The sequence below is a fragment of the Cydia strobilella genome, chromosome Z, assembly GCF_947568885.1.
Source record: "Cydia strobilella chromosome Z, ilCydStro3.1, whole genome shotgun sequence".
NCBI classification, from domain to species: domain Eukaryota; kingdom Metazoa; phylum Arthropoda; class Insecta; order Lepidoptera; family Tortricidae; genus Cydia; species Cydia strobilella.
In genome coordinates, this window is record NC_086068.1 from 11963114 (window position 1) to 11987331 (window position 24218).

General features: G+C 36.6%; 1 protein-coding gene across 1 annotated transcript; it reads left to right on the top strand.

The window, feature by feature from the left end:
- The first annotated feature begins 1761 nt into the window (after positions 1-1761).
- LOC134754420 (calaxin-like) lies at positions 1762-19239 on the top strand. The gene is made up of 5 exons (XM_063690744.1): positions 1762-1904; positions 4591-4660; positions 6666-6846; positions 7744-7854; positions 19031-19239. Exons 1-5 carry the CDS (start codon positions 1784-1786, stop codon positions 19214-19216), a joined length of 669 nt encoding a protein of 222 aa, XP_063546814.1. The 5' UTR covers positions 1762-1783; the 3' UTR covers positions 19217-19239.
- The last annotated feature ends 4979 nt before the right edge of the window (positions 19240-24218 follow it).

Here is a 24218-nt window from a genome sequence, read left to right on the forward strand (position 1 = left end):
ATTGGGAACTACTTTTTTGTACGAAATCCAATAGTCAAGGTTTATGGCAGTAATTTTGAAAAAGTCGTAAACCCAGAAGTCAGCAGGGGGAGGCTGACCATAGGAATCAGAACTTTTTTTTATTTTCAAATGAAATCTAAGTCGTTAAGCTAAGCACCCTTAAATATTTACATTATTATGACTTTATTTGATTGAAATAAGTAACTACCCAGCAGTCAGCCTGAGGCTGACCAGTGGACATTGACATCGCGGAACTCAGAACCCACTAATCAGCCGTTAAAATGGGATGGCTGGGCACTGGGTACTTAAAGGCTGTCTATTGGTACACAGGGGGTTGATTACTGGCAAAAACGCACTTTCATTATATTTAATGAAATATTTCCAAACGCATCGTTTAAAAACGGTTTATTCCTTACAAAACTTAAACTGTATGAAATTCTTGAACAGTAAAAACTTTAATAATTCTTATAGGTCAATTAGTAAGCAATACAAACGATCTTGAACATAGAAATTTTGTAAAAAGGCTGACTACTGGTGCCTTTACCCTATAGCGGTTTTGTTACAAGTTGTAACTTACAAATGATAAGCGAGGAATCTCATGATTTAAGTAGGGTCGGGTGTTCATCAGTTAGCCACTAGTAGACAGATAGCGAAGCGAATATCTAGCGAACGCGACATTGCCGCTTGGTGCAGCCAACGGCATTAGATACCTAAGCATTTGGCTGCCCTACTCCCTACTCCCTAGTTAACAGCTCGCTTGCTCCATTTACAGACGAGTGAGACAAGAATTTCAATTTTTTTCGCTTTATGTCTTTTTGATAAGTTTTAGAAGAATCTTAATATTTTAACTGCTTATATGTGTTCTTCAACTTTTTTTGACGTAGGTAATGTAGGTATTATGTATCTTAAGCTGATAGTTTAAAAGTCAGATGAACAGAACCGCGTCGGGAGGGGGGTGTCGATCACTTAACCAAAATCTGATATCGATCATTAAGCCATGGCTAGTCATATTAAAACGTAATAAAAAAATAAAATAAAAAAAAGTTTTTTATAAGCCATGGCTAGTCATATTAAAACGTAATATAAATCTTATTTTTGATGAAAATAAGTCCATACACTGGAACTATTAGGCAAATTCTATTTTTTTTATAAAAGAACAATAATGTCAAAACTTTAAGGAAAATTAAAATTTCTTGAATGCATATTTGTAGCCAATTATCTCTATCGATTAATGTTCGCAATAATTTATATAATTAAAAATTTGCGAGATATGACCGCTCAAAAAAGGGTGGTAAACTGATGAACAACTCATCCTACTATCTTAGACAATTCTGGACGATGGTAGTACCTATTGGCAATTACATTTTACAAAGGGGTAGGTGTATGTTAAGTAGGTGACTTACTTTTTTCTTCTTACGGCATTTATCCACTTATTTCGTTGTTTTTTTTCCACCATACTTTTGGAAATCTGTAGAATTTGTCTTCATTCTTGTTTAGTCTTTATTATTCTTTATTCCAGCCATTAAATATTATCTTAAACAAATATGTAACCTTTTCACATGCTTGACACTACCTACTGACAGCCGGTAACAAAACTGCCAACTTTTGACATTAGTGAAACATTCGACTTTGTGTATATATAAAAAATAATTCCGTTTTGGGCTTGTCTTGGGACACAAATACTGTACAAAAAATAACTGATTCGGCTTGAATAAAATAAAAAACATTTCGCAAGCTTTTCACAGCAGTAATAGGTATTCGAAGTGATAATTAATTACACACGATGTCGGCTTCATTGGATTCATCTTTGGACCCTATGGAGGAAATCCGCTTCCGAAAGAAAAATGGACAGATCTGGGCAGAGATACAGAAAGAAACACATTTTAATTTTGATGAAATAGAACGTATGTAACAAGCATAGAGTTGAAAGGTAGGCCTGCTAAGGCGGTATTTACATCGGACGCGAATTCGCACGCCGCTCCGGTGTGCGAGTGGCGCTCGGTGTCATGCTCATACACCGGAGCGACCAATTCGCATCAGTGTGATAATGATAACCGCGTAAGAGAAAACTGTGATTTCCCAATACGTCGTTTTTGTCTTGTTTATGCGCGACTCGACTCATTCATTCACTAGGCTTAAGTCTACAGCAAGCTCGGCCGAATTTCACCGTCCCATACAAACGTGTTGGATTGTAATGAAACAGATATACTTTATCCTATTGTAAGTACAAAGTTTCAAAGCAATCTAGCTAGTCGTTTTAAAATGAGAGCGTAACTACGTTTGTACGGAGAACCGAGCTTGCTGCGGACTCTTAACCCCGATCGGTGAGTACGAAATCGGCTTATCGTGAAGTCACAGTCTTATCATAGCAAATCTACCTCTGAATATTATCAACTCTGTCGTAACAAGTACCTACTTCTGTGGCAATTACTATTGAGTAAGTAAATATAAATAATAGTAGAACGAAAGCATGGCTTTACATCAGACAGACACGCGGAAACGCACGATAAATATTTATTTATTTTATACTTTATTGCACAATATAACAATTGGCGGTTTTAATGCCTAAAAGCATTCTCTCCATCACTACCATCAGGCTAAACAGAAACAGTAGTAGGTGCAGGCATTAAACAAAAAAATAGCAGGATAGGTAACTTAAAACAAAAAATATTCATATTCATATTTCATTTATTGCACAGTCATGATACATAAAATAAGGTGTTACAAATAAAGTAAGTAAATTCATGACACCCTGTTAGGGCACAACAACAATGTTTAACTTACTATCTAATACCGATTAAAACATTTTATTATAATATATCTACCGTAATTTGTGTAAAGAAATAAAATAAGATAATAATAATCATCAAATAATAACATTGTAAAAGTGATAAAAGATAAAAAAATTAATAACATTCCATACATTCAGATTTTGGCAATTGTAAAAGTAAAATAAAAAATTAAAATTAATTATAATTTGAATTCAATGTCACAATAAATAAATTAAAGTATTTTAAATTCTTATTATAAGTATTTGCGCTATTTGACTTCGTCAGCTTTTCATCATTTAAAAATTCCTCAATTGAGTAATAGCATTTGTGAATTAACATGTCTTTTAATTTCGTTTTAAATAATTTGTCACTTGGTTCAAGTTTAATAGTGTCCGGAATTTTATTGAAAATTGAAATACAATTATATTGTGGCCCATTTTTGAAGATTGCCAAGTTAGATTTTGGTAGGAGTAATTTGTTTTTATATTGGCTTCTAGTTTTTGATGTTTCCGGTTTTATCGGGAATAGATCTGGGTGTTTTCGAACAAAGAGGGCCGCTTCCTTTATAAATATTGAAGGCAGCGTTAACAAATTAAGTTTAATAAAATGGGGGCGGCAGCTATTAGGAATGTGAATATTTGCTAATATGCGGATACACTTCTTCTGCATGATGAAAAGTTGGCAAGAGTCTACGCTAGCTCCCCATAGGACCACACCATAACGGAGACTCGAGTAGATATACGCGTAATACACAGACAACGCAGATTCAAGGTTCGTGTTCGATTTAAGTACGCTTAGCGCGTATGTATATGTAGCTATTTTTGTTTTGGTATTTTGAATGTGGGTTTTCCAGTTTAAACTGGAGTCTATTGTGATTCCTAGCAATTTAAATTCGTTAACCTCTTCAATTTCATTATTATTTACTTTTAATTGTAACTCTAAGGGCTTCTTTTGGATGGGTTTAAACTGCATAATTTTGGTTTTTTTAAGGTTTATTTCTAAATTGTGGTCCTCGAGCCACTTCTGAACGGTAAGGAGCGTGTGGCAAAGCTGTTTGTTGCACTCAATACTATCAGTACCATTAAGTAGCAGGGAAACGTCGTCTGCGAACATAACACACTTGATATTTGTATCCAATATTTTAGGCAAGTCGTTTATGTAACACAAGAATAGGGTACATCCGAGAACACTTCCCTGTGGAATTGAGCAGGTGGTTGACCGCAACCGTGAGGTGGTCGCCGTAACCTCCGGAGTCTCGTCATCGTAGTTATCGATTTGCACAACCTGTTTCCTATTTTGCAGGTACGATTTAAACCATTTATGTGCAGTACCCCGTATTCCCATGTCGTGCAATTTAGATAACAGGATTTCATAAGACACTTTATCGTAGGCCTTTGTCATGTCCAATAGTAATCCGATAGCATATTGTTTTGTGTTTATTCTCTCTAAAATTTCTTTTACATATAATAACCTTGCATAGATTGCAGCGAGAGTGAAATGTTTATGATATTTTATTGAAATGTAAATAATGTTCTCTTGTAACTTATAACTAAATAATATGTCTACTGTAACCCTACATGACTGACCTTTAAGTCTGTCCATTAAAGTTCTTTGTGTTTCTGGTACCTAAATTATTATTTTTAAATATATATTGTCCAATGATCTTTGTTCAAGAGATGAGTCTTGACATAAAACTAGTGGGTGTCGTCACATTGTAGCAAGCTTTTAAATTAATGCCTCTATTAGAAAAGCTGACTCTTTGTTACAATCTGTCACCTATTGCTGTCCCATCGTAATAACATAAAATGTTTTGTTTCAGAAATAATGGTGATATTTTTCAAGATACAAAAGCGTGATGAGAAACCTGCCGGGCCTGATTTAATTTCACGGTTAGTGCCTATGGCAACGCGTTGCAACGTAGAATTATTTACATATTTAGGCCTAACTTTACAGGAGTATCCTACTTTCAATTTTAGCCTGAATATGTATTATTTTAGCCTTAAGAGGTTGAAAATTTAAATTGTTATATAAACAAAACGCGCGCCTTTTTGTTTTCCTAATTTGAAATGGCATGTAAATGACCGCAAAAAGTACCTACAGTTTGCTCGCGTTAAGAATGTTGCCGGTCCCATATTGGGATACGCTCCTCTCTAGAAATCAGGTTGTGAATCGATAAAGTTACTAGTATTGTAATCTAAAAAAGTGCTACGATTTTTCAAAAACTGGCTCAACCTTAATATTGTTTGCTATATATTTCAAATATTAGAGGTATGAGCGGAGGCTTAACGAAAGTCTGCGGTATCCCGAATCGCAGGTCAAGGTTTCGTGTAAGTAAGTATGCATGCAAATGTGGATTCCTCGTTTATTGAGGTATAACAAACTGCTATTTTGTCGTTCAAAGAAACCTCCAATATGTTATATTTCATATGTATATTATTTTGCGGTATGCAATACACAATATTTGGGGTTTACAATATATTCACTATTAAACCAAGCTGGTAGCAAAGATCTATGAAGTGTAAGTATAAGATAAATAAAATCGAAGATAAGAAAAAAAAGGTGCCTCGGAGAATCAAGAAAAAAATATGCTTGAAAAGATGGCGCCATACCATTGGCCTATACTCGTGTAGATGGCGCCACCGTTTGATATTTAACCCTTAAATGCATAATGATGTATATATGCATCGTATATTTGATGGTCCGTGGCTCAATATGCAGCTATCCAAAATATTATTCCCTCAATCTATACAACATGACACATCTATTTCAATTTATTAAAAAGTTATACAAAAAATCATGCATTTAAGGGTTAACAATTTTAACACTTATGAGATGAGTGAATGAACATACTGGATTAAAGTCATCTGGCGTTCTAAAAGTTTTAATCCTATGTCGAAAGAAGGCAGTAAATTTACTGTGACTACAAAATTTACTACGACAATAAGCATACCTACTCGATTCTCTGTGCTGCAAAGGGATTTTTTTACAACAGTAAATGACCCTTTCGTAAGTACACATACTCTTTGTCCAAAATAAATATATGTAACGCAATAGTTGGTTATTATTTAACCCAATAACACATTCAGTGCCAGCCCGAGCTACGCGCTACGAGCGTAGCCGATAGCAAGGGAACAACCGTATGTAGCGAGAAGCGCCTACGAACAGAGAACTCCCCTGGCGAGTCACTGGCACTGAATGTGATAACTAAATAACAATAGGTATTAGCTCGATATAGTATGGAGGTATGGTCCCATCCGGCAGAAAGCACGAAACTTGGCATGCATATAGCTTTTAGGTTTATAAGAATAAATAGAAGTAGAAACATGCCGAGAAGTTATTGTTACCCTCCCTCCCCCCCATTTTTATATCCCCGTTTTTAGTTCTAGATTATAAATTTTTATGAAAACTGTGAAAGCTACAATAAAAATGTCTAGAAGTATATTCTGCATACATTTCTCTACAATATTTTCTTTGGAAGTATATTGTAAAGACTTATAGTTACTTTTTTAAATTATGCTTAATTTTTCTCCTTATAATATTTGCGTCTGAACGTGCGTATAACGCATGCCAAGTTTCGTGCTTTCTGTCGGATCGGACCATAGTTGAGGCATGGTTGAGGCTAAGAAGGCGCCCTATTCAAATAATACTAAATTGATTTTGAGTATTTACCTATGTTACGTATCAATTTTAAATGCATACTGTACGATGCAAACATCTAATATTTGAGATGATACTCTAAATGCAGCAAAGCAAGGGATTATCCCTCGGGTAAATGGAAAACAGTACTTACTGGGTTTCTTAAGATGACTCTTCACTCCTCCTCCCAGGAAGTCCTCCCGAAAATGGCAAAAATTACATATAAAACAGAATAAAGAAATGAACTTTTGTTTACAGAGGTCACTTCCGTGACGTGCTGCATACCGGGCTGGGCATGACGGACGCATATATGATGGAACGCGTCATGGTAGCGCTGGACCGAGGCACGTCGCCCTACGTCACGATGGCCACCTTCGCCAAGGCCATGTCGCTCTACCTGCGAGGAAACCTGGAGGAGCGTATCACATACGCATTCACGGTACTTAATTCTTCTTCGTCGTTCCCTCATGACTGAGGATCGTGACCAAGAACTATATCCCTCCATTTAACGCGATCAAGGGCTATGTGGGCTGCCCTCTGCATGGAACCACATGCTTGTCTAATGGAATCCGACCATCTTGCCGGGGCTCTTCCTCTAGCGCGCTTGCCTTCAACTTGCCCCAGTATGATGTCACGTTCGAGGCTGTGGTGCGGCGATCGCATTATGTGCCCAAAGAATCTGAGAGCCCTCTCCTGGCAGATTGTTGAGAGTCGTTTGGTGATTTTTAGTTCTCTCAGAATGTACTTACTTAATTACTTATATATATATATATATATATATATATATATATATATATATGTCGCAGGCATTTTGTAAGAATCCGCCGTTTGTAAAATGCCGAAGGCAGATTATTAAGTCCGCATTTTTTAACGTACCTTATGACATTAACAGCGCCGTTTGTAATTTGCCGCGGCATTTTGGTCGAATTAGTTCTTTAATTTACCACGCGTGGCGCTTTACATGAAAACTATTTCTAGTCCTATTTCTGCGCGGATTGGCCTTCGGGAATCTGAAGCTACCTAACGAACCTAACCTACCTACCTATTGATTTAGTGTGACGTCCGTGAAAACCTTATACTTTGGGAAAAAAGGGTAGGTAGGCCGCCCAGAAATAGGAGCGACGCGAAGCGGGGCTCCGTCTAGTTAAGTTGTGAAGGAAATGTTGTAAACGCGCGTGAGGATGGTGGTGTGGTATAAAAGTTAATATAAATTTATAAAACAGCAAACCATGAATTTGCCTGCGACATTATTATGTACCTACTCGCACTTAGCTTGTTTTTTAAAGAATATAATAAGTAATAATTAATATAATTATACACTTTTGGTTCACGGCAGTGCTACGACTTATTGAGTGAAGGTCACTTACGAAGAGAAACGATGTACCAGCTGATGAAGAAAAGCCTAGCAAAAGCATCCCGAGACGACGACGTCGAAGAGGCAGTTAAGGTAGGTTTTTATATCTACGATTTCCTGGGTTTTTAGGGTTCCGTACCTCAAAAGGAAAAAAACGGAACCCTTATAGGATCACTCGTGCGTCTGTCTGTCTGTCCGTCTGTCACAGCCTATTTTCTCCGAAACTACTGGACCAATTAAGTTGAAATTTGGTATACATATGTAAGTTTCTGACTCAAAGACGGACATGTAACGTAAACAAATGAATTTTAAACATGGGGGCCACTTTTGGGGGTTAAATGAGAAAATTAAAAAATAAAGTTTTTCAAACTATATCGTGTTACATATCAAATAAAAGAGCTCATTGTGAGAATCTCAAATATAGATTTTTTTATTTTTATAATTTTAGGATAAACAGTAAGTTACTCAAAAAAATAGGCAAAAAATTACCACCCCCCCCCCCCCCCCCCCCCCTTATATCCGAAACTACTCGGTCGATAATTTTGAAAAAAAAAAAATACACAACATAGATCTTTACCTATAGATTACAGGAAAACCTACTAGAAATGTGCAGTCAAGCGTGAGTCGGACTTAATTACTTAGCTTTTGATCCGACCCCTACGGGGTTTTTAAAGACAATTCACTCACGTTTCACATAAAAAATACATTGTTTAAATTGTGTGATGTACGGAACCCTTGGAACGCGAGTCCGACTCGCACTTGGCCGGTTTTATATCTACGATTTCCTGTTCAAAAAAATTATAAATTTTGTTAGGCTTTATCTCGGAAACTATTAGATCTACAGAGACACAAAAATTACAGACATTACAAAGCCTATTTTTCTTTGACACCTTGATCGGACGTTTTTTAATAAATTGGCAGTGTTATCTTCTCCAGAAAAAATGAGTCATTGTGTCTTCTACATTCATTGCGTAATAGTAAAACAGAAAACAATATAATTTTTTGCCACTCTCGCATATTACATTTGTCACCCTTTCTTGTCTGCTCATCGGCTTGAAATGCTGAACAGAATCTGTTGCAAGTGACGCCGTTTCGCTCACTGTCTGTAACTGAAAAATACCTAGTTATCGATAGTTACGAGTACCAAGAGCAGCACTAGTATTACGAACAAAACAATTTTTTTTTTCAATTTTTTTACGAATAAAGCACACAATCGTGCTTTCACGTTACATGGGACTAAATATTATCCAATTTCTTGCTTACCGGTCAGTATCCAAAGGAAATTTTGCCCTAAACTTCCTTTCTTTATTTTCACATAGGCACGAATTCCACAAATAGCACAAGTTATATATTGTTTGCTTGGTCGCATTTTTGTAAATAGGCACAATCCGTTTCAATAAATGATTTTGTCTGAAACATGCAATGGAATATAACACTCTAAACTCCCGCGTTTGTACACATAATTAACGTCATTACATTAAATTTAATCGCGTTAGACCCGGTAATAACATTAATTATATGCAATGAAATGTCGTCATTACGTGCGTTATAAGTGTTATAACAAGCTTCAAAGTATCATATTCCGGGCGGAGCAACTCGAGAGAACTGTAAAGGAATTTTGTACAAAATTGAAGGCCTACGCCGGGAAGTATTTTGTTTATTTATTTTCATGTAAACATGGCGTCTGTGTTCATGAACAGGCTAAACAGCTGAATTATATTCTTTTAATAATTTTTCATCTCTATAGGGCTGTATCTCCTAAACCGTGCGCCGCGCCATAGCGCAAAAATAATCACATTTTCGTTCCCCTTTAAGAAACACAATGAAGAAAATATAAAAAAACGTCTTTATGGGGCTGTATCTCTTATAGGCCTCTAAACGAAGACCAAACATTGCCAATCGGGGGAAGTAATTCGTGTATAAGTCAATTTTGGCATAGTTGTAGGGAATGGTGTATTAAACAACATACTAAAAGTACCCAAGGGTGGGGGTGAAGCTACGGCTAGGGTCCCTTTTTTATAGTTTTTCGTAAATAACTCGTAAATGGTGGCCCGTAGCAAAAAAATGTTCTACTACATAAGTAATCTAACATAAAATTTTCTACAAAAAAATTCAGTACACTTTTTCGCTAGGATCAATATTTTAAAATATATTAAAGTGGGAAAGTTACTTACAATTGGTTCTGTGGTAGTTTTTTTAGTTTTTCGTAAATAACTCGTAAACGGTAGCCCATTGCAAAAAATAGTCTGGTACGTAAATAATCTATATAAGAATCCAAACTGGCACCGTCAGTGATAAAAAAGAGCAAAATTAATAAAAACTTAAATCGGTTATAATAATTCGAAAACCGTGCAACTTTTACTAAGTTGGTTTGGATCCTCTTAGGGTGTCCTACCTCCAGTGTCAGTTTGACGTGCTATTTTCGGCTAATAACACTGCGCATTCCGTAAATTACAAGCAACTGTTTCGTATCAGTATTAGTGAGATTAACGTTTATTTGTGTCGTTTTCAGGTACCACATTATCGCTTGCCATAAGGACGCTCGTACAGGTTTTTCGTATAAAGATACAAGCAATTTTCGTCCTTATGGTAAGCGACAATGTGGTACTTTTTGATTGAAAACATCACATTTTATAGTCGTGCTAAAAAAAGTTATTAATTTGAAATAAAACTATGAAAACGGATTATATCGCGTATATTGAATTTATAATACATCCCGACGTTTCGAACCCTTTACAGCGTTCGTGGTCAACGGGTGACTGAGGAAAACTCCAAAGTGCAAAAATACCCACTTACAAAAAATATGAACCATCATAGATTATAAACTTTAAGGCTGGTTGTACATGCAAAATCAATAATGATGATGTGGTTGTAATGGGATGTATTATAAATTCAATATACGCGATATAATCCGTTTTCATAGTTTTACAAAAAATAAACCAGTAGTTCTGTGTGTGTGTGTTTTCTTATAATGAAAATCAGTCTCCATATAATATACAAGATAAAGATCTTGATTGAAACTCAATAATAACAAAGGCTATTAATGAGTTTCAATATCCTCTGTTATAAGAAAATCAGTATCAGGACCATCCGTTTCAAAAAAACCGGCCAAGTGCGAGTCGGACTCGTGCACCGAGGGTTCCGTACATTACACAATTTAAACAATGTATTTTTTATGTGAAACGTGAGTGAAAGGTAAATTGCGGTTTACGATTTATGACGTATTAAAAAAAACTACTTACTAGATCTCGTTCAAACCAATTTTCGGTGGAAGTTTGCATGGTAATGTACATCATATATTTTTTTTATCATTCTCTTATTTTAGAAGTTACAGGACACACACACACACATTTTACCACTTTGGACGTGCAAACTATTCAGTTTAGAAAAAAACTGACCAAGTGCGAGTCGGACTCGCGTTCCAAGGATGTGAAACGTCTTTAAAAAAACCCGTAGGGGTTGGATCAAAAACTAAGTAATTAAGTCCGACTCACGCTTGACTGCACATTTCTAATAGGTTTTCCTGTGATCTATAGGTAAAGAACTATTTTGTGTATTTTTTTTCAAAATTTTAGACAGTAGTTTCGGAGATAAAGGGAATGGTAATTTTTTGCCTATTTTCTTAAATAACTTCTAAACTGTTTATCCTAAAATTATAAAAAAAAAAATTGAGATTTTCGCAATGAGCTATTTCAAAAACATACACTACCTGCTTCTGTAGAATTCATCGTAATTTATAGGTGATTTGCAAAATATTTTGACCACTTTTCATATTTGTTCAATGACTATTGATTAGTTTTCATTAATGGGTCTCATGTCCGTTTCCGGCAAAACTATTACCACGCCGTGGTCTTCATCCTCGCTGTCATTATCTGATTCATTTTTGTGGCTCAGCTTCATCCACAACAGTATTTTGTTGTTCTTTGTGTCCATCATACTGTTTTCATTTTTTTTGAGTATCATGAATCAAATATTTTATTACATACAAAAGTACAACTAAAACTACAAGCATTCATAAAATAGGTAAGAGTTAAAGTTTACCACGAAAATGGTCTCGCCTCAGCATAATACTGACCCGAAAGTTAGCGCTGATCTTCCGGCGAGACCATTTTGGGCCACGATCGCAGCCGTACGACACCTTTTGGTGTTTGTTACTTTTCCCTTTTTCTTTGTTGATGCTTTTTTTCAAAGGACCTGTATTTAAATTTACGATGAAAGTCTCGTAGTCTGCACTCATGCTGTATTTTACTGCTAAATAATTATTATTTTCTTTTTGAATGTTACAATTTTCACGTCTTACACGTAAATGGTTTTTCTTAATTATTTCAGGCGTGAAAGTACTTTCAGTGATATCTTCAAAATCTATTAAATCAGGGAGACCTTATGAGACTTAAAGCTCATTTCTTAATTTGATAACTGTTTTACAGTAAATATCCTCTGAGAGCACTAACGCCCTCGACAGTTTGTGAAGGTAATCTTTTCCTTGATTGGAGGGGACTTAGCTATGCGTAGAAAAAGGGTGGTCGGCAAGTTAAGAGTTTAGAGAGTTAAAGTCTCGATGGAAAGATGGCGCTAGCGGTCTTAGGATTGCGTGTAGAAGTGGCAAGGAGCTTGTGGTTACACATGAAATTACACGTGGAAAAGGTGAAAACACTACTGGCTTAACATTCGACTTTTCTAAAATAATATTAAGGCAATGTAGATTCAAAAGAGCCGCGCAAGATAGTAACAATGAGGCTCGGAAAACCGCAAGTTAATTTCACGATAATTAAAAAAATGCGTTTTGCGTGGGATAAATGTGTAGGTAAAGCCTGTCCCGTAAATTGTTTTTTACATACATACATTAAAATACAAAACTTTCAGATAAGCTTATTTTATCTGTACCTAACTATATTATTTATATAGCCCTTGACTATTTATATTTATATCAAAATAAACCATTATTTTAAAACTCCGGATCCGGATCCGGATTCAAATCCGGTTCCGGTAAAGCCACCTCCGTAATATCCATAATCCACACATATTGGCATTGGCAACCCAGATAAGCGGCCGTCCCATTTGCCAAGGGATGAGTGCATAGACCTAGCATTACATAGACCAGCTATACGCGTGCGCCCGTAAGGGATAGACATAGATGACGTCATAAACGTGGGGATACCATATTGGTAAAAATTACCCCAATATTTGATATCACGTTGGGGCAATTACCCTGGAGGCAAAGTTAGCTTGTTTGACGGTATTAAAAAATTGTTAAATAAAATGTCAATGGGCCGTTCTTTTTAGGCGTATAAACAATGAAATACCTCCTATAATTCGCGCAGGTGGTACAAAACTAAACATGTTTAGTAAATAAAACGTAAAATAAAATGTATTATGGGTTTTAATTTAAAGAAATCACAAATCGCAATCACACCAATTAATGTACACCACATTTAATCTTCACAACATTGTTTATTTATTTATTGGAATTAGAAGTAAGAAAAAACTTCGAGGTCAAAATTACCCATAAAATTATGATATTTTCATCTGGTATCCCTAACATGATTGTTATGCAGCTAAATTAAGAAGAAGTTTAAAAATGGCTGACCTCAGACTCTTACCTACCTACGTAATTTGAGCGGATAATTTTACAAATAATGTTTTGTTAATTTGCGTAAATAATTGTGATATTTTTATTGAAATCGTTTGATTCTACATTGCTTTGAGTGTAACGTAATTTTACGATGTTATTCTCACATATTGCGTTAAGGGAAAGGTGTAAAATACCGTACTTACGTGTGAAAGGTTATGATCTCATATTTTTGCTCAGAGCGGCTATTACAGCCATATTTTATCAAAGTTCAAGCATTCAAAACGCTAACCATCACTATATTTCATAAGAGAAAGCACAATTTCATACAAAACAACGATAATTAAACAAGCAACGAACAAACATGACATGTCACGTACTTATTTGTTTGCCACAACCTCGGTTGTGGCAGCGGTGGAAAAGTGAAACTATGACAAGGACAAACAATAACAGCGCTTTCTCTGCTACTCCTACTGAAAGATACATAAGACTATCCCGTTCGGTCATTTTCCCCCACTCCTCATGACCGATCCAGTTATACTAGATTCATGGATGAGTGGTTCCAACGCGGCCGGCACGCCTACGCTGGCAACCGCCCGACAAATGACATAAGGCTGGCATGAGAGGCCATGGGAGCCCAGACTGTGAACTTCTGTTTCTTAGTGACAGCAGTGGGGGACAACTATTTCGGCACCCAGGCGGAGGCCTCTAAAATAATTATCATCTAATAAGATTGCGCAATTATTAAAGGGGAAAACGTGAAGTCAGAAACCGAATTCATGTTCCGTGTCACTACATATGCATATTGACTAAATGTAAAAAACCGGCCAAGTGCGAGTCGGACTCGCGCACGTAGGGTGCCGTACCATTATTATCTTTAAAAACGGCAAAAAAATCTAAACGACCGTCCATTAACGGCTGTTCTGGCTATCAGATCTACAGTTATGGTTCGATTTTAATAAATTATATGTCATTGGATTCGTCTCATGCTACAGATTTGCAATAAGCTCTTAGTTTTTTGATTTTTCCCGATAAAGTACTAAAAAGTTAATTTGAAAAAATGTTCCACGTGACCTTTGTTCTGACTTGAGATTGAATTGAACTCGAACCTGTATCCAATGTATGTAAGGTATCCAGTATCCAATCCATTCAAATATTTGTTTTGAGACTGTAACATGCATACACCACACTAAAAATTATATTAAAACAACATAAAATTTTATTATTATGTTTGACAAACATGTCAGACATGTGTCATCCACATCGTACTCATCAAGATGACACATGTTTGTTTTATTGTTGCTTTGGCACATAGAAGGTAGGATTCTATAGAAGTTTAGTGGCCTACCGCGTGCGCCTGTGAGGGACAGAATTTGTAGCCTACCAGGCCACCATAAACCATACAAAACGGTGGGGAAAAGCATCTATATTTATTTCAAAAAGCAACGTACGGCGAGAATTGTTCTTTTGAGGATGTTAAATGATGTCGGATCTTAAAGGTAAACGGTCAGCCAATTTTCCGCATCGGTCCGCGACCTTGGTGCGGTGCGGCATATGTGCGATCGTGTGTAAAAGCCGTAACAGACTACCGCACCGCGATCTTGGTGCGCCACACCCATAAGTGAGAGACGAAAGAGAATACCTCGAAAAGCCGTATTGATGCGGTCAAAATATCTCTTTCTCGCTCTAACTTATAGCTGCGTCCTTAACGTACGTACGGTGACCACGGTGCACACTATCGATACGTGCGCCGCACCGCACCAAGGCCGCGGTGTGGTCTCTAATGGCATTTACGATAGTCTGTTAAATACGGCTATAATATTTCTTTCTCGCTCTAACTTAAAGCTGCGTCCTTAACGTACGTACGGTGACCACCTTGCGCACTATCTCTTTCTCGCATAGACCTAGCATTACATAGACCAGCTATACGCGTGCGCCCGTAAGGGATAGACATAGATGACGTCATAAACGTGAGGATACCATATTGGTAAAAATTACCCCAATATTTGATATCACGTTGGGGCGATTACCCTGGAGGCAAAGTTAGCTTGTTTGACGGTATTAAAAAAATTGTTAAATAAAATATCAATGGGCCGTTCTTTTTAGGCGTATAAACAATGAAATAATTCCTCCTATAATTCGCGCAGGTGGTACAAAACCAAACATGTTTAGTAAATAAAACGTAAAATAAAATGTATTATGGGTTTTAATTTAAAGAAATCACAAATCGCAATCACACCAATTAATGTACACCACATTTAATCTTCACAACATTTGTTTATTTATTTTTTGGAATTAGAAGTACGAAAAAACTTCGAGGTCAAAATTACCCATAAAATTATGATATTTTCATCTGGTATCCCTAACATGATTGTTATGCAGCTAAATTAAGAAGAAGTTTAAAAATGGCTGACCTCAGACTCCTACCTACCTACGTAATTTGGGCGGATAATTTTACAAATAATGTTTTGTTAATTTGCGTAAATAATTGTGATATTTTTATTGAAATCGTTTGATTCTACATCGCTTTGAGTGTAACGTAATTTTACGATGTTATTCTCACATATTGCGTTAAGAAGAAGGTGTAAAATACCGTACTTACGTGTGAAAGGTTATGATCTCATATTTTTGCTCAGAGCGGCTATTACAGCCGATTACAGAACAATTCACCAGTATTTTATCAAAGTTCAAGCATTCAAAACGCTAACCATCACTATATTTCATAAGAGAAAGCACAATTTCATACAAAACAACGATAATTAAACAAGCAACCAACAAACATAACATGTCACGTACTTATTTGTTTGCCACAACCTCGGTTGTGGCAGCGGTGGAAAAGTGAAACTATGACAAGGACAAACAATAACAGCGCTTTCTCTGCTACTCCTACTGAAAGATACATAAGACTATCCCGTTCGGTCATTTTCCCCCACCCCTCATGACCGATCCAGTTATACTAGAGTCATGCTTTCTCGCGCTTTAGGTGCATCGCACAATGACCTTGGTGCGGTGCGGTAATGTGCTAGGCGCTTAAGGTGGGCCGCCGTATGCTGAGAGCGAGAAAGAGATATTTTGACGGTACCAAGGTCGCGGTCCAGTCGTTGTACAGACTTTCAAAAAGTAAATTAAAAAAAAAACTAAATTAGGTCCAAGGGCCTGACACTCTTTGATAGAGAAAGATAGTCTTATTGCGATTCCTATAAGAGGAAAGAGAAAATAGTGCCATGCTTTGTCTTTATCACCGACCGGGCATTTTGTCATGGTCGGGTTATGGCATCATAGCAAGGAGGCGATGGCGAAATACCGAAATTTATAAGAGTGAAAGAGAAAAAGGATTATGCTGCCATACACGAAACTGTCAATACATGAATATGTATTTCTCTTACCCCTGGTCGCTCGGTTTCATGTCTATAACTACGTGTATATACTATGTCTATTATTAGGTCAGAGGGTCTACCGTGAAAACCGAAATTCGCAAATTGCGGGGATCTTTCTCTTTTACTCCAATGAAGGCGTAATTAGAGTGACAGAGAAAGATGCCCGCAATTTGAACTTCGATTTGCGTTGTTATAGCCCAGACACGGAATGTCACGGAATGGTTGTAAAATGTTTGTAAACTACAGTCTCATGAACTCGCGCACCGAGGGTTCCGTACTTTTTAGTATTTGTTGTTATAGCGGCAACAGAACAATCTCATCATCATAAATCATCACCAGAATCATCTGTTCATCATAAATCATCTGCGAAAATTTCAACTGTCTAGCTATCACGGTTCATGAGATACAGCCCGGTGACAGACAGACGGACAGACGGATAGACGGACAGACGGACAGCGGAGTCTTAGTAATAGGGTCCCGTTTTTACCCTTTGGGTACGGAACCCTAAAAAGCACGAGTGTTATAATATCTAGGATTATGAGCCTAAAATCGGTGGAATAAAAACGTCGTCTTGAGCAAGTGTGTTGAAAATATAAAATTATACATTAGCCCTATGAAATTTTAGGCATGAGAGCCAAATGGCAAGACAAGAAAACAACGCGCAGAAACCCAGCGAAGGCCGAAGGTCGAGCCGCGGGAATGAAGTGCTCGCATGCCATGCGGATCTTTTATTTCTACCAAAAGTACAACTACATTACTTTTTCCCTTTGGAAAACAAAACAACAGCACCAACAACAGCACCAACAACTACTACACACCAACAACAGCACATGAATGCCTGAATGAATGAACATTTTATGAATCTTTTTACATGTAATGTTTTGATAGGATACTTTATGTACCCATTTTTATTGCTCTTGAGTTTTTTAGTCTTAGGCTGCCTGTCCACAGGAGCGGAGCGAGGTGGCGGAGCGATGAGCGAGGAAAAAATCCACCGATTGAATGGCATTAAATCTCCGCTCTGTAATTTTAATGAAATTCTATTGCTGGACTTTTTCCCCGATTACCGCTTCGCTCGAGTGGACAAGCAACCTAACTTTTAGAACCATACTCTAGCGGCGTTTTGACGCCGCAACGGGTCTCTAGTAGGATATAATAGGATAGAGCGGTACTGTCATAGTAAATTTTGTAGCCACAGTAAATTCACTGTCATCTATCGACACACGATAAAAACTAAAACTAAAAATATAACAATATATATATATATATATACGGATAAATGATTTTTTTTATTTGCAATACCTATTTGCATTTATTATTTTTATATTATTTTGACCCATGCTATTTCAATGATACCTATGCGTTAAAATTGTTAAATAACGAACGAAACCGTCAACGCCATCTATACGAGAGTAGGCCAAAGGTAGTGGCGCCATCTGATCGAGAATCAAATTTTCTTGATTTTCGAGGCACGTTTTTTTCCTTAGACTGTATCCATCTATTACGGAGTTATATCTATCTTTGGTTTTAGCTAGTATTTTTAGGCTTTGGTTTCATTGTACATACATCAACACTCTTAAGGTTTCCCGATGGACAATTAACAGTGTGGGCGATGGTACCTTAATTTCGTTATAAGTTATAACCATTTACCAAAATTCCTAGATGTCAAAACGGAATTGTTTCAAAATATCTGAATCCCAGAATGCTTTTTTTGTTTGCTGTTTCTCAAATGCCTAAACTTCAAATTGATGTGGTATCACAACACAATACCTAAAACTCAAATTCTTCTCCTTCTTCTTCAACCTAGCGTTTTCCCGGCCTAGTGCTAGGGTCCGCTTTCCTACTCAATCTTCTCCACTTTGCCCGGTCTTCGGCTTCCTCAGGTGTGAGATTGTTCTCTTTCATATCCGCTTTCACGACCTCCAGCCAGCGCTTCTTGGGCCTACCGCGTGATCTAGGGCCTTGGACAGTGAGGGCGAGGCATCTATTTCCTACGTAATCTAACGGTCTGCGGCTTAAATGGCCATACCATCGGAGGCGACTTTCCTGCAACCTAAAACTCAAATTACCTACATTAATTACTGCTGTGCGTTATCCTAATATCATCGTCTTTAATTTCAGCAGACGGTTAAAAAGACTTGATAATATAGATTAGGACCCGGATTACAAAACCTAGTGGAATACTTAGAACCCCTCTGGTATTGCGGGTGGCGGTAATCGCTTACCATCAGGCGATCCATCTGCTCGTTTGCCTCCTATATCATATTTAAAAAAAAAACGTGAATTCTAGGAATGCCGTTTAATTACGAGTCCGATTTTGTAGGAATTCGTCGATATAATGTTGAAGAGAATGGACGTAGACCTGGACGGGGTGATCAACTTCCAGGACTTCCACACGGCTGTGGTGAACACGCCTTCGCTGTTGGAGAGCCTGGGCTACTGCCTGCCAGAGCGCACGGCGGTTTACTCCTTCATCGCCACCTGGTGCCCTACGTGGGAAAAAATGTGAACTTTGTAACAACTTTAATTTTTTGACAAAAATTTAAGATTGTTTAAAATGGATTCTAATTTAGATACCAATCATTTTAACCACCAAAATGGCTTATTAAAGTGGTAAGTATATATTTGAACTGTAAAATTTTACATTATAAAATTTATAAACAATTAAATACCTTAACATTGTTTAAATCGAAACTATAATAAAAAAGTACTTATTTTAGATTACAAAATTTTACAACACATACACCCAAAAGTAGGTAATAGTCGGCGGTCTACTCATTTCTGTTGTTACAAATGGAGAGGGCATGCTGTTTGATTAAATACTGTAGTAAAATGAATTATTAAGGGCCTGAATGGTTTGCTTTTTAGGGTTCCGTACCCAAAGGGTAAAAACGGGACCCTATTACTAAGACTCCGTTGTTCGTCTGTCCGTCTGTCACCATGCTGTACCTCATGAACCGTGATAGCTAGACAGTTGAAATTTTCACAGATGATGTATTTCTGTTGCCGCTATAACAACAAACGTGTTTTTTTTGCTGTTTTTTTCCGTAATGGAACGGAACCCTTCGTGCGCGAGTCCGACTCGCACTTGGCCGGTTTTATAAAATGACAACCGGTTTTTATGGTAGGTACTTACCGTTACTACTTTTCAACGGTACCCTTATAATTTCATCATGTCAATTCTTCCATGTATTTGTCTAATAGTTGTCAGTATTTTATAGGTTGATTTATATGAACTGACGCGAGATTTGTACTGAACTGTCAATTTACTTATAGGTTATATACATTCTGGTAAGTACTTCTGTATTCTTCAGATTATACTGGCAAAATTACAAAAAAGTTTAACAGTTTTTATCGGCAGTAGGTAGATACATGGTTCTTTGATAGGGTACCGTACGGGACCCTATTACTAAGACTCCGCTGTCCGTCTGTCCGTCTGTCTGTCTGTCACCAGGCTGTATCTCATGAACCGTGATAGCTAGACAGCTGAAATTTTCACAGATGATGTATTTCTGTGGCCGCTATAACAACAAATAACAGAAATAACAGAATAATATAAATATTTAAATGGGGCTCCCATACAACAAACGTTTTTTTTTTGCTGTTTTTTTCCGTAATGGTACGGAACCCTTCGTGCGCGAGTCCGACTCGCACTTGGCCGGTTTTTTTTTAAAGATAGTTGCTCTAAAAGTGGTCCTTCACGTAGCTGATGTGTTGCATTCGCAATGTTCATTTTTGTGAACTAGTATTTTCACCAAAGAACTTGGATGTTCAGAAACGTTATACATTTTTTACGTTTGACATTCATTACGTACAGAAAAGAATCTGGCATAATATAAGTAACTATATATTCATTTGGTATTATACATTTAAAAAGTTATATAACATTATTTACAGCACTTTGCGTCAAATAGCACTTTTCGTGCATATGTCGAAAGTTTAAAGGGCCATATGTACTGTAAAACGTTGTACGATACTCGTGCGAATAGGTAATTCGCAACTCGTGTCGATTTAAAACACTCCCTGCGGTCTTGTTTTAATTTATCGCCACTCGTTTCGAATTTCCTCTTTTCCGCACTTGTATCGTAAATAACTATTCACTATACGAGTAAATGCTTTTGATTATTTGGTTGAATGAGATTACCTATCATTGCCACGGTGGCGCTCGTAATGCGAAACAACAAAATTCATCATTCATCTACTTAAGTCTGTTTTTGCGTAAAATTAGTTACTTAATGTGATTAATTATTGCAATGTATTTATTATCGCTATAGTGCCGAATTGACAATACAATTTAAGGGAAACTTCGTAACCGTACGAATATTTGTTTTATTGTTAATTTTTCGCCAATATATTAATAAACGTCGTTTATGGTACGTGAGCATGAGCAAGTGTCACTATGTACGGGACTCATACATAATGACACACTTTGAACACTTGCCATAAAAAGTACCTACTGTTTTTCAGATATGATCAGCTAAACCTATAAACAAGTATATCACAGTCATTTCTTTGGGAAATGGTTGGTATTATCATAGAGTAACTTATACTAGAGCGTAACTGTCATAGTAAATTTTGTAAACCCAGTAAATTCACTGCCATCTGTCGACACACTTTAAAACTAAAAATGAAGATTTATAAAAATACGATAAAAGGTATTTAAATATGGATAAATGATTTTTTTATTTGCATTAATAATTTTTATGATTTTGACCCATGTTCTTTCACTGATATGCGTTAAAATTGTTAAATAACAAACGAAACCGTCAACGCCATCTATACGACAGTAGGCCAAAGCTAGTAGCGCCCTCTGAACGCGAATCAAATTTTCTTGATTTTCGAGGCACGTTTTTTCCTTAGACTGTATCCATCTATTACGGAGTTATATCTATCTTTGGTATTATTTTCTCTAATGAAATGTGAAACTATTCTGTCAAACTCACGACTTGTTCGAAGGTAACAGCTCGATCGGAAATCAGAAATGACTTGGTAGCGGATAGGAAATTAAACGCAAAATTAGCGGAACCATCACGTTTGTATGTCATTGTTTCATTACATTTCAATTTTCATAAATTTGTCACGTACTCGTTAAGCTAAACAAATATTTTTTCGTCATTAATACAACTATGGAACAAATCAAATTATTTTCAAAAAACAGTTCAAAAATATTTTCATAAAAATTAATTTGATTTGTTCCCTAGTTAGATAGATGGCAGCACCATCTCTCTTGCTATATTGTAATCCAGAAAAGGATTCGCAGGCACACACTGCTCGCCCTTAGAGTTGGGCAAAGGCGCCTAGCCTTTCAAAGATAGCATACACCAAGGAGTTTGGGACGGGTACCGCGGTGGCCGGTTGGTCTAGTGGTCAGGACGTTAGCCGCGTAAGCTGAACACGCGGGTTCGATTCCCGCCTCGGCCACCGCTGGACTTGGTCACATTTTCTTTAGTGTATGATATCTATTTCAGTTTTTGTCATTAATACACTTACACAAAAGTTATCCTTATCTTAAAGTTTTCTTACTTGACCTCCGTTAAGTAGGTACATTATTTTTAAATTACATAAAAAATATTTTTGTTCTAAGGCAATAGACATTTTTCATCTGATAAAGACCTCAGCAAAAGTGTAAAAATCCACCAAAACTTGTTGGTGCTACATACTTGCAACTTTCATTAAATTGTAGCTTATACCACTTATACCTTATCACCCAGGATATGTCGATGCTTAAATAAATAAAATAATAGACCTATTATATTGTTCTATATCACAGCCCGGATTATTCAAATAGTATCTTTTACATGATCCATCTGACACAGATTGCGACGTGCATATGTGATAGTTCCTCAACCTGGATTTACATTTAGCTAAATATACTGGACTATCTACTCTGCACACCTCATCAAAACCATCAAAATAAGTTCAAAAGTGTCTACGACATCCCTATGTTTTAACAAACAATGCGGCATGGGAGGGGTCTATGATCACGTCTAGTAAATGTTTGCGCGTTATGAAATATAATATGAACTACGTGTATAATCTTTCGGTGTTTGCAAAAATTGAAACCATAATACCAATTTGTTTTGCTCCAGTCTTTTCATTTCCGTTCTTACAAAGCACCATTCTGATATTTCAGATGGAGCATTAAACCTACCTGAACTCGCGACCAAAAATAGTCCAGACGACGACGTGGCTCTAGAACAAGCTACAAGTACCGACCAAAAATATATCACCTTCAGGTTTTTACAGCAAACCTTTAAAAACCTGAAGTTCCGTAGTCAACTAGGATCAACGTATAGTCAATTCAATAACTATTTTCCCTAAAATACGGTGGTGTTATACTTTTTGCCGGTACTGTAGTTACACACAATACAACATCGATATTTTGACGTTTTTAGAGATATTATGATGATATGACATTTTCCAAAGTGGCGCCTTACGACTTATGAATAGTTATCGCTTCTGCAGGTACCACCGAAAATTGAGTACGGCGCACAACGAGATTTGACGATTTCCATTTTTTCACAGTGTCAATTAACAGCTTCCAAAGGCGTCCAATAGGAATTGAGGTACTGACGGTGTTGCCTGGAAGTGAATTGCCATTTAATTTTACACCGTGTCCGTGTGTCGTATCCGTGTTGCTGTATTAAAAATGACCAAATAAAGTATTTTCTCGGTATTCATTTGGTTAACATTCGGTTTGTGATATTTTGTTTTGGCTTACGTATATTTTGGCAACTAAATAATACGAGTAACAAAAAAATGCTAAAATAAAAATTGTCCAAATGAGGAAACGTCTAAACATTGTTTTGCAAAAAGTTCTGTTGTGAAAAATTTTTATGCTTTTTGTTGAGTTGGGAAATGATTACTTGGCTTTTAGGTATAAATAACTCGAAATGAGTACTTACCAAAGAATACAAAAACCAAAACAAAACGGTAATGCCTTCGGCAATTTGCATAACGTTTCACGTTTTACCTGTTTTTTTCTTTAAAAATATTTTGAGTAAAGTATATTGACAATTCTTTTCTGATGAACACAAGGACCTAACGAACCTATCTAGGTAAAAATATAGGTAATACTGTAGTTTTTTTTTCAATGCCCCCGGTCTCCCCTCTCGGTTGCTGTCGTGTGGTTTGGACTAATGCGACATATTCAAAAGTATGACTAAATTGATCAAAAAAACAATTGTGGCAGATAAAAATCCCCTTTTTTTATAGCAAGTGGCACCCGGCAACCGGTCCACGAAGCCCCACTAGGTAACTAACGAACCTACCTAGGTAAAAATATAGAATAGAATAAAATATATGTTATAGGTAATACTGTAGTGTTTTTTTTTTCAAAGCGGACTGTTTTACCTAACCTATCCGTAACACATTTTAATAACACTGTTTTGGATAGACATAATTTGTCTAGTAATGGTTTTGCAATACCTACATTTATTTGAACAAACATTTTTTGAGTAAAATATTTTTAGACAAAATAATTTTGTCCAGTGATTTATTTGACGAGAATA